Raw genomic sequence first — 12509 nt, 5'->3', positions numbered from 1 at the left:
CAGCTGGGTCTCTGCTCTTTTTATTTGCCTTCTCTTGTCTCTATCACAGTGTATTTACCCCCGTCTGAGTTTCTCCATATGCATTCATTTAGGTTGTGCTGGATTACAGGTCTGTGAAGCTTCTGACATTTTATTGATTTTTTTTTTTTCAATAAAGTAAGTTTTTTTGCATTGTGGAGACAGGACAATGATATATACCCTGAGCTGGATTTGAACCCTGGATAATATCAAAATAGTAGAGTTGGCCCAGTACTTGTGTTTGAGGCGGAGCTTTGACCACCACTGGTTAGCTACCAAGCTAAGACCAATTCAGTTTTACACCTCAGTTACTACCTCAGTTTATGTATGAGTCTTTCCTACTGGGACAGAAATTTTGTTAACCTGTCTGCCTGTCTGGGTTCACTGTATTTATTGGAAAGAGTGGAAAGGAAGCATTGTTGATTACATGAACCTAATCCCTGTTTTGTGTTTTTTCCCTTCCTTAACCACTAACTAACTAACTAACTAAAATATACCATCATAGTACTAGACTCCTGCTGCAATGCATAGATTAAAAACTTACCTTATCAATTAGTGTATGAGACCTAGCTTTTCAATTTCCCTGGTCATCTCTTTCTGCAAATGTGAGTTTTGTGTCCTGTTTTAATTTGGTTTTCCCCACCTGCTCAGCCTCATCTTTCATGCAACTGGATGGTGAAAACCAGTGCCTGAAGGCAGCACAAGACTGTGGTCTATATGAGAAGTGCGGTTCCCTGCGATCAGAGTATGTCCTGGCCTGCACCAAGCGGGTGCCTGGGTCCAACCGGTGCAATCAGCACAAATGCCACCGAGCCCTCCGGCGTTTCCTGGAGCGGGTGCCTGAGGAGTACAGCCTGAGTGTCCTGTTCTGCCCCTGCACCAACACCCTGTGTGGTGAGAGGAGGAGAAAAACCATTGTTCCCTCCTGCTCCTACCAGGAGATGGAGGGGCTACAACCTAACTGCCTCCATCAGCAGAGCTTCTGTCGCCGAGACGACCTCTGCAGGTTAGACATGAAGCCAGACATATGTATGGGGCTGATACTGATTATTCATGTTAAAATGACTATAAAATGGCATTATATGTGGCATTGTGATTACAAATTTACTACAGCATTGATAGCAGAGTTATTTGAGATTACTTACATATAGTACATGATGTATATGTGTGTGAATATATTTGATTAACTATCCCCAATTCCTTCAGTTTCCTTGAAGCTCACTGCTGCTTAAAAGTTGTATTGATCTTAAAAATATTTAGTGCACTTGGGTGATATAGAAGAATCAATACATGTAGACTATAGTCTATAAATAGTAGTGCTGGCTAAAAACTATATTGTCAGTGCACAGTACTGCCTAATGCAGCAATTACAGTAACAATTGGCAGTAAAATAAGATCACATTGCGGATATTCCAAAACTTCCTAAACGAGGTGAAAGTGAGATATTTGATTTTGCTAACATCATGCAGCCACTGAATGCTTTCAACCATAATTTTATGGATATAGAAATTCAGATTAGAGCCAGTAAAGGTGTGTATGTTACAGTTCATCCCTTTCACACCATCCCCCCACACCAGAAAATGACACAGGGGCCTTTGTGAAATAGGTGTTGCTGATGTGTGAGGTCTCAGCTGCTCTCTGCTCATTGACAAAATGACTAGCTTATATTCAGCATTCAAACTGAACAAGTTTACATAGTTTATTTATGAGACATATTTCTAGTGTACCTGTCTCATGACTGACTGTAGACTGTCTTACGTAGCTATAGAGCTTGAATTACACAGTGTTATATGAAAATGGATCGTGTGACACAGGTAATATGATAGCTTCCTCTGTTTAGGAATCTGCAGCTCCCCATTCCTGCAAAGCTCAATGCTGTGAAGACGGTTTGCTTTCACACTTTGTACTAAAATTGGGGAAAAAAGGCAAACTGCTACTGACACTCAAAAATTGCCTTGAATGTTCCAGTCCTGTGTGAAAAAAGCTGAGGGAACAGTGGGTCCAGGGCAAAAGTACCAAGAGGAAAGTTATTATCAAAAGACAGAAACTTACTTTAAAAAAAAAATTTTAAATTTACTTAAACTAATTAAATGTGTCAATTTTTTTAAAAGCAGTCTAATGAAAATCCCACATCCATTGAATCTATATTTAGATGCACAAATAAACACCCTAACATAAACACCCACCAAATTTGTGGATGGGTGTGCATGATGTTTGATGTTGAGTTGTTTGTGTTGTTGCCAGGTCCAGACTGGCTGATTTCCTCAGTAACTGCCAGCCATCTCTTCTGACTACCAGTGGCTGCCTGAAAGACTCAGCAGGCCTGTGCCTCCGAGCCTACGCTGGACTCATAGGTACAAGATGCAAGTGTGAGGGGAAGAAGAAGAGATGAGTAGTTTAATTATAGAGGACTGCTTTGGACCACCACACATAATTTGCAAGAAAAGATGTTTTGGCACACTGTCCATGATACATATCTTTGGAACATTTTAAAAATCCTGATTGAGATTTTTCTGAAGCTTGGGAGATGCATGCATGCCTTAGGCATTTTGATTTCTCACTGAATTCTGAAAACAAAGCACCATGAAAGGTTTTATCTATTAGTCAGGCAAAATAATTCTAGTGTTTTTTAAACTGTAAAAAAGTTCTTAATTATCTCTGGGGAAATCTGCCTCTAATATTTCATCTCTTACTCCGGCATGCTAATCTTTAACTAAAATGCTAAACTGCCAAACTGATTCAGGAAATACTGCATTTGCTGTTGGTGCTGCAGTCTCATGGAATAATTTGCAGTGTAAAAACACTCCCATCTCTCTGTAATTTCAAGATCATTCTCACAAGCAGTCGTCTTCCTGCTTGTGACTTTTCATTCAAGCTGTGTCGTTCTTATTATGTTGATCTGTCTCTTGTTTTATTAATATTTGTCCTTGTTTTTTGTGGCTTTAGCTCGAAACAGGGTGTTGCTGTAAATGAGCATATATGTTCAGCCACCCTACCTTTATAAATATACACATAGGCTACATTGACAAAATATTGGTAGTAGTTTTTTAAGACTTAACTTTCCTGTAATGTGCTATTAATTTGCAATTTGCAATAGCAAATGTGTTTTGAGGAAACAGTATGCCAGCTATTTTACATTTTTACTGAGAAAAAAAAAATTCCACACACAACATATTCTGTACATTTTCCCTTATTGCAACTGAATCCCTAATTAAACCTTTTGTATGATTCTGTTCATACTTATTTGTTTAAGGCTAAAGAAAGATCACAAAGCACATTTCCATCTAAATGTAATTCAAACTTCCACAGAATTTTGATGAAGAAAACTGTACCTACTACTGCTCTGCAAAACAGTACATTGAGATAAACAGCTGCTGCTGCTAATTGTCCACTTGGTTACCATTAAATTATTGGGTACATGACATAATTAAAAGAGTTGGCTTAAAGCAGAAAATTCCTCTGAAAATTGATGCATGAAGCAAAACATGTTTAACATTTAACCAAAACAAAATCACTCATTAACCATGAATGACTAAAGTTAACCACCCACAGGAGCCAGAATATTTTAAAGTAATGTAAAAGTGATTTATGATTTTATAGAGAATTGTGTTCTACTTCCTGATGATAAGTTTATCTGTCTGAATTCTGAATACCCATGCTCTCATTTGTTTCTTGTGATTTAGTTTACATCTCTGAATTACTATGATGATGATTTGTTGGTATTGATATAGAAAACATAAATTGTTTGACTAACTTTAAGCCTACTGACCTACAGGTACCATCATGACACCCAACTACATCAGTAACAGCTCTGCTGACGTGTCACTGTGGTGCAACTGTGAAGGCAGCGGGAACCAGTGGCAGGACTGTCTGAGATTGCAACGTATGTTCACCCACAACACCTGCCTGCGTAAGTACACTCTGTACACAGGCCATACACTGTCATTCGATGATGTCTTTGTTTGTATTGTTTCAGATGGTCGGATTAACACTTAGATTAAATTAATTTAATACACATGCGATTAATCTGAAAATGTTAAGGTGTTAATATTTTTTTAACGCAAATTAATCGTTTGATAACGTTTGACCCCAACTTCTTGCCGTCATCGCGGATGGATATCTATCGTTTTGTGATAAGGGTAAGGGTAAGCTAACGATATGCAACTTAATATGATGGCAGAAGACATGATGCCTGGTCTGCTGAACGGCAAGTTTTTTTATAGGCTAAAGCTTCCAGATGGAAGTTTGGACCTGTTTTCTCAAACTTCTTTGTTATACATTTCTTTATTTCAACAAATTTACAGGTAAATCCTAGTATTTTAAATTCACAATTAATCGTGTTTAATCACAGTCCATGCTATTGCTACTGGCCTACCTCATTACAAATGAGCGATAGAGACACAGGAGTCACACCAGCTCTGATGTCACCCGGGTCAGGAGGAGGACGAGGACTGGTGAGCAACAGAGACATCAGATGAAAGAGCAAAGATCCATGAATACATCAGGAAGATGGTCCCAAGTGATGAAATACTTTGGAGGAAGAGGAGCAAGAACCATCATAGTAGGACAAACCCCTGCACAGTATGTACCACCGACAGATACAAGAAGTGATATCGAAAAGTCCTACCAGTGGCTGGAAAAAGCTGGACTGAAAGACAGCACAGAGGCACTAATCATAGCAGCACAAGAACAGGCTCTGAGCACAAGATTGATAGAGGCTGGGGTCTACCACACCAGGCAGGACCCCAGGTGCAGGCTGTGCAAAGATGCCCCTGAGACAATCCAGCACATAACAGCAGGTTGTAAGATGCTAGCAGGCAGGGCATACATGGAACGCCACAACCAAGTGGCCAGCATAGTGTACAGGAACATCTGTGCCGAGTATGGGCTGGAGGTCCCAAGGTCAAAATGGGACACACCTCCAAAGGTGGTAGAGAATGACCGAGCTAAGATCCTGTGGGACTTCCAGATACAGACTGACAAACTGGTGGCTAACCAACCGGACATAGTAGTGGTGGACAAACAGCTGAAGAGGGCCACAGTGGTAGATGTAGCAATCCCAAGTGATAGCAACATCAGAAAGAAGGAACATGAGAAGCTTCAGAAATACCAAGGGCTGAAAGAAGAGCTAGAAAAGATGTGGAAGGTGAAGGCAACAGTGGTTGCTGTGGTAATCGGCATCCTCTGGTCTGTGACCCCCAAACTGGGAGAGTGGCTAGATGGAGGAAGACACACACACCACCCATAAAAAATGACTTTAACATGTCTGCCAAATCAGTCTGGGTGGCTGACTCCTAGAGAGACTCACAGCATGCACTAAACTCTACCTCTTTGTATGTCAGCTACATGCTACAGCCTTAGCATTCATAGGAGTCTTACAGTCTGTATCTGCAGCTGAGGCTTCTTAAGAGCTTGAGGGCTCAGAAGGTATGAGGACAGGAGCCAGAGGGTAAAGCCCTCCAACTGTCACTCAATCACAGCAGCTGTCAATAAGGCTGTCGATATACACTGAGCCTGTATGCCCAACCACTAAAGTCTGAATCGATGCGTCAATGCACTTCCTATAAAGCTTTGTGATTTATCAAGCTGTCGACAGCTCAGACACTAAAGCTGCCAAATAGATATGTAGGTTCACACCCACACAGATGCAATGCTGGCTGGCTGGACACACACACAGAGGCACTGATGGGGCTGTGTCTCTGTGCAGGTAACTCTATCAGTTGGATGGGGAGCCCCAGCACCCTGCCTGCAGACATCACCCCCCCTCCTGCTCCTAGACCCTCCCCGCTGGTTCAGGAGAATGAGCTGCTGAGCAACAACCACCTGCCTGAACATAACAACATCGTGAGTACACATAGCTCATCACATCATCGCCTGCACATTTTAAATTACTTTTCAGACTTTTATATCAAGATCTTTTCTGCTATCTTTGGATTGAGCTAAATACACTACTGTCACACAGTATGTTGTTTTTTTATTGTATTTGTTTTATCTCCATTCTTAAGGCATTTATGATTTATGTTATTTTTGCAGTTTCCACATTTGATTTTTGCACACCCAAATCTTCATATCCAACTGCTCCATTTTGATGTGGCGACACAAGATAGAGTTAGTATTTACAGATATACTTTATATATTTCCAAAATCCTTATAAGTTCAGCTTAAGAAGAGTTGATAAATAATTGACCATGTGTCCTCACTGTTGTACCTTAAATGATGTAGCCACTTATAGAAAATCAGTTTTTAAAGAAAAAATAAGAATTACTGGAGGAGATCTAAAGACTACCTAGATGAAGATTGCAGCATGGGGTATGATCAGTTGTTTCCCTGCTGTAGTAATTATAGCAACTGAATGCATAACATGAATTCACATGTTCATGGTAACACCACTGTGAGGGCTTCTACTGTGAAGCAGCTTTTGCTGTGAAACAGCTGCAGGAAGCGCTGAAAAAGAGAATATCAGTTGGGCTGATAGCAGTTTAATACACAGCTCTGAATTATAGCCCCTGCTGTACAATACAAAAGAAAATGCACTAATGCAGACATTTTACCCAAGTCTAGTCATTTCTATATACACAAACAGTAGAATGGGAAATGCAGTAAAGGAAGGTCTAAGTTTGTAAGAGTGAAATGTATTTATTTTAAATTTTGTGCATTTAGCAATACTTTTGATTGATCAGATCATTGACTGTTGTCATTCTCAGCAGAAGGTCAAACCTCTCAGCAGTGGTAGTTGAACAGCAATAGTGAGTCAGCATTTGATTTGAAGATCAAAGGAGCAGCTCTGGGGCAGAATTTATCAAAGCACTTTGGAAAACCTTCGAAAGAATCTGTACAATGCAGGAGGAGCCACGTTTTTAGGACTGCTGAAGTTTCAGCTGACGTGAGAAATCTCATGAATACAGACTGATTTTAGAGCTAAACACAAATCCATACATCACAACTGTTTTGATCAATTTTTGTTATTAAAATTACACGTGTTTTTGTACATTTGTTTTCATAATTGTTTAGTCTTATGAGCAAGCATGTACTGTATTGAGCAACTGAGGAAATGATGAAACAATTTAATAGGAAACATTGTATCTAACAACATCATACGAACATCAGCTGGGTTAGAAAGCAAAATATCATTATACCACACACTGATTTTATCTCACAACTTTTTTGATCAGATTGATCAGGGCTTAACAGAGTTGGTTCCTGCCATTATCACAGTCACTGAGCTGTCCATATTTGCACTATGACTGCAATAAAGTAATTATAACCATGAGCTTTCCCTAAACCTGAACAAGTCAAATTTGGCTCATAAAACAATGGTGTTTGGATGCAGAGACAAATGAATACGCACGTAAAAATTTATCGAATGCAGTGTTGTAATTGCAGCTACAGGACAGTATGGCTCCCTTTAGCCTGGCTTTTAGCCCATATTTGGTTACATTTAATCAAAATATTTATTAAACATATGCTGAATTAGCTATTAGCTGTCCCTGTTTGCATGGACGTACAGACAATTACCATTACTAAAAAATTGCATTTTACTGCGAAAAATGCGTGTGAATGCTGAAAGCTGAATGAAGCTACCCAACAATGCTGAAAATGGCTGAAATGGGTTGCTGAATAAGCTGAAGGCTGAAATCCAATGCTGAAGAATCCTGGAAGCTGAAATGTAAAACTGGAGTTGGAAGCTTAACTTGTTAGCTAAAAATATTCAACAATTCTGGAAAGGGTGGAAAGACAATGATATGATGAAGTAGAAATAAATTGCCTTTCAATTGCTAAAGAAAGAAGTGTTAAACTAATATAAAAAATTTTTGTAGTAGGATTGAAGAGAAGGAAGAACTAAAGGAATTAAATATATGAGTTAAAGAAAGAAAAAGGGAAGAATGAAACAGCAAAAAAGTGAAATTGGTTGATTCTGAATAAAAGTTAAAAAAGATCTTCTTTATTATATGATTTCCTAGTGGATGCACAGAGATTCTAATACCCTAAGTATAAGTATAAGTCACATCAAATGTAAATATAATTTTTATGTTTGTGTTTCAGCCTGAGCTCAGAGGTGGAGGACATATTTTGATTGTGGCTCATGCCTCTTCCTCTGCACCATCCTTCAACTTGCCTGTGCGTCACCCTTAAGTGCTGCTGGCAGAATGAGTTTCAGTTTAGGTGTAAAAATCTCAAAACAACTTGTCCTTCAGTTGATAATCTAGACACATTAACAGGTGGGCGGGGAGGGGATCAAGGTCAGACTTCAACAATGAGCAAACAAACACTTGACTGTCCTGAATATGTCCGTTTAATTTCTCTCCCCCAACTAATCAAGCTTCACACAGTCTGTGGCAAACTGACAAGTCTTGGCTCTGAAATGTTTTGATTTCAGTCCTGCTGGATTACGACTCAACCTGCCAGCTCTGTAATGTGCAGACAGTAACAGACACACAGACATGCTGAAATGTGCTGTGAACACATATGTTTCAAGAGCGCCATGGCTCCTGGCTGCCCTTTGTCCAACACCAACCATTAAATATGGTCCAATCCAATCGCAGTCCTGGCTACTGTTACCTTGGTCAGACCACAATCTGCTGTGGTTGTGGCTCCCTGACTCCCAGCATGCCTCACTGCCAGAGATAATCTGGGCCGCCAGACAAGAGGGGATTCCAACTCTCTCTCTTCCTTGGTTGCCCTCCTCTGCTCGCTCACTCTCTCCCTCTCTCTGTGTCTGTCTGTGTCTCTCTCCTTGTGAGCAGATTCGATGAGGTGTTGGTTGGAAGCAGTGCATCAGTCAGGCTTCATTAGTATGAATTTATTCATGCCCATATGTCTCCCCCCTTTCTCTTTCTTCCCCAAAATCCACCTCTTCCCCCATACTTTCTTCTTCCTGTCAGTTCTTCCATGCTACCTTTTCTGTTTTAACTCATTCACTCTTTTGTTTCTGTATTCAGTCTTGCATCCTCAAGCTCTCCTCTCCTCCACCCAAACCTACTGTCCTCATCCATCCATCACTCACATGCTCGTCTGGTCTCTCCAAGGAGCTTTTGCTTGTTTCTTTAAAGTGATTTTTCCAGAATTTGAAAGGCTTCACTTCAAAAAGTCTTGAAAAAAGCTGCTCTGGAAATGGAAAAATGTCAGTTAGAAGCACAGATGACTGCTCTTTGTATTAAATGTTACATTTCCACAAAGAATGCAATCAAGTTTCTACTGAGGTGGGATTTTAATCTTATTTTGCATTTTAGCGACCTGTTAATTTTGTTATTTGCAGAGATACTCATTTTGTGATGACATAGTTGAAAGATTTATCAATGGGGTATGCAATAAATGACATAAGAATTACACAGTTTTGAGTATGAAAAAACAGATTGCAGATGTTTGGGATCAGTACTAAACACTTTTACCCATAAATACAATGTGTGTAGGCAGCATGGTGGATGAGTGGTTAGTACTGTTGCCTCACAGCAAGAAGGGCCCAGATTCAGAAACCCATCAGGGACCTATCTGTGTGTAGTTTGCATGTTCTCCCTGTGCTTATGTGGGTTTTCTCCAGGTACTCTGGTTTCCTCCCACAGTCCAAAAAAAAAAATGTATGTCAGGTTGATTGGTGACTCTAAATTGCCCATAGGAGTGAGTGTGAGTGTGTGAGGTTGTTTGTCTCTATATGGCCCTGTGATGGACTGGAGACCTGTCCAGGGTGTACCCCTGCCTTTCACCCAAAGAGAGCTGGGATAGGCTCCAGCAGATCCCCGTGACCCTGGTTAAGGAATAAGTGGGTATAGATAATGGATGGATGGATGAACAATGTGTGCATTTACACTTGCATTTACGTGGTTTTCTACATACAATAAGATATTGGAATTGCAACTGAATGCCATGTAGAAATGGGGTCTGCAACAAAACAAAATGCAATGCTACAACAATGATATTTAATCCCCATAAGACAAGTGAACATGACTCTCAACAAATGATATTAACGTACTGTACAACACTGTACACTATACCTTGAATCTATACTAATCTAGAAAATTAAAAAATCTAGAAAACTAAGAAACACCACAAGCCTGTACTGTTCACTTCAAAGTAATATTAACAATGTTCTCCAGGCTTTTTCTGTCCCTTGCCAATAAGTTATAAAAGGAGCAGATCAAAGGAAAGGTCACACAACACTCAATAAAAGATAGTAACTAAGAATAGCTGTGCAGACTGAAGACAATTTTTATCTTGGAAAGATGGTGCTCACTCCACTGGTCAAGTTTAATATTTGTAGCCTTCCATCTTAAATGATTGTCAAACACTGTATACAGTATTTTTTAGAATCTGTTTCACTAGCAATAAACAAAGCAATTCAAAAGTGAGAAGAACCTAACTATGATCTGTCTCTGCGCCCTGAAGGATAGCTAGATAACTTTTTATTTACAGCTTCTGCAACTGCCAGACTACATGATGAAAAGTCAAAACTGAGTCAAAAAATGTTGTCAGAAAATCTAAACCGCATGAAACAATTATGATTCAGAGGCAGTATTGAAATGAAATGACACAACAGTGCATTATTATAGACAGGAGAACAGTCTGCACACAATAGCCTAGCATGGGCCCTGGGCTCCTCCAGATGTTGGTGCATATCATTTAGGATTAACATCTTGGTATTCTCAACAATTTGCACCTGTAAGACTGCAGTAAATGATATTCATCAAGTTTTAAAGTTTTAAATAAAGACTTCTGATCAAAGTATATACACATCAACACACAAAACATTCAAGATCACCAAAAATGAAAAAAACACATTTCTGGAAACTCCCAGGTTATAGACCCTGACAATGTTTTAATAACATTCATTGCCAGAGTTTTGTAAATAACTGCACACAGCAAATATGATTTAGTTAAAGATAGATCATGGTTAATTCAATTCAGTTCAATTAAATTTTATTTGTATAGCGCCAAATCACAATACAAATCATCTCAAGGCACTTTACAAAAACTAAAACTAAAAACCCAACAATTCCCTTATGAGCAAGCACTTGGCGACAGTGGAGAGGAAAAACTCCCTTTAACGGAAGAAAAAACCTCCAGCAGAACCGGGCTCAGTTTGGGCGGCCATCTGCCTCGACCGGTTGGGGTGAGTGGATAGAGCAGAGAGAAAAGAACAGCAACAATAAACAACAAATAGACACTGCAGGTTGGTGGGACCAGTAACTGCACATCAGCGATATACAGCTCCAGGACCAGGGACACCTGCAGAAGGTACAGAGAGAACAGAGAGAGAGGGAGAGAGCACAAACTAGGGGAGAGAGAGAGCACAAGGTTAGTAACATTCAGTGGTGGAATATACATGAGGTGGGAGGAGAGAAGAGAGGGGAGGGGAAGGGAAGGGAAGGGGGGGGGGTTAGGGTAGGGGAGCTCAGTGCACCGATGGTCCTCGGGCAGTCTAGGCCTATAGCAGCATAACTAAGGGATGGTTCAGGGTTGGTTACAGTATTGTTGCTCTCCCTTCAGCATAAAAATAAAATAAGCAAGACACCACATATCCACAACCCCCTCACTACTTCTTTCTACTTTGGTAGATATAAAGCCTGAAGGACAATTGCATTCATTCAAAAGTCATGAAAAGCCAGAACCCCTAATTAACACTTAGGACACACCTTAAAATGACATTTTACATGCTGTATTTTTGGTATTGTTGATTTAATTAAGATATTAGTTTAATCTACATGTTTATTGTGATGGATTAGTTATCCTAGCACAACTCTTTTTTCAACTAAAACATGTTTGTTTTAATTAAAGCATTATACGTCACATGCAAAAGTTACAAATTACATATAAAATGTATTCATTGCTTGAATTTTCATATTGACTTTTAATACTGGAAGCCTCTGCCAGCTTTCACTCACACGATCTCCTTCCTGTCAGGTGGTGGAGAGTGAGGAAGAAGAGGAAGTGACACAGACGGAGGAGGGCGATGACGAAGGTGGCCAGTTTAATGTAATCCCTTTGTACTCAGAGAGGGCCACCATCTCCAACTTGGGTACCTCTGGGACTGGGGGGGCTGCATCCCTCAAAAGCTGCCCTGCTAACCCCATACTAGTGCTCCTTCTGCTCCTTGCTGCGTCCCTCAGCTGGGGGTAGAGCAAAGCATATGGAGAATGCACACACAAGCACATGCACACACACATGCCCACACTTGCATATGGACCTGCTAACAATTCTGGACTGACTGCTGTAAAATACATAGTGAAGAAATGGACTTCAACTTTTGTCAGTAGCATTAGCTCAGTTCTTCACTGTGCTTGCTTCTTTCCCTACTTCTTTGGACATGGCACTTTGCTAAACATGGTCTGACTGCAGCTAGTCGCAGCAGGTTATTCACATGCTGCCATGAATCAGTGTTAGTTAGATTGAGCTGGTTATTTTGCACACAAATTGTAGGAGGCCAAATACGTCTTAGTGGAATACAGTACTGGCTTGGGTGTATTGTGTTCCTGTCATATCATACAGATAGTAAATGC

At 40.1% G+C, this 12509-nt stretch overlaps 1 protein-coding gene across 1 annotated transcript in view; it reads left to right on the top strand.

Annotated features, from left to right (window-relative positions):
* Nucleotides 1–12129, top strand: part of gfra3 (GDNF family receptor alpha 3) — a 33979-nt gene extending 21850 nt beyond the window's left edge. The window contains exons 4-8 of the mRNA XM_026329869.1: nt 670–1024; nt 2263–2372; nt 3794–3928; nt 5726–5862; nt 11914–12129. Of these exons, the coding sequence (XP_026185654.1) occupies nt 670–1024; nt 2263–2372; nt 3794–3928; nt 5726–5862; nt 11914–12129 (953 nt within the window). The remainder of the gene's footprint in view (nt 1–669; nt 1025–2262; nt 2373–3793; nt 3929–5725; nt 5863–11913) is intronic.
* Nucleotides 12130–12509: the final 380 nt, after the last annotated feature.

This window comes from Mastacembelus armatus, chromosome 10 (assembly GCF_900324485.2).
Source record: "Mastacembelus armatus chromosome 10, fMasArm1.2, whole genome shotgun sequence".
In the NCBI taxonomy this organism is placed as follows: domain Eukaryota; kingdom Metazoa; phylum Chordata; class Actinopteri; order Synbranchiformes; family Mastacembelidae; genus Mastacembelus; species Mastacembelus armatus.
Note: the sequence above shows the minus strand (reverse complement) of the source record. Positions and strands in the feature narration are given on the sequence as shown.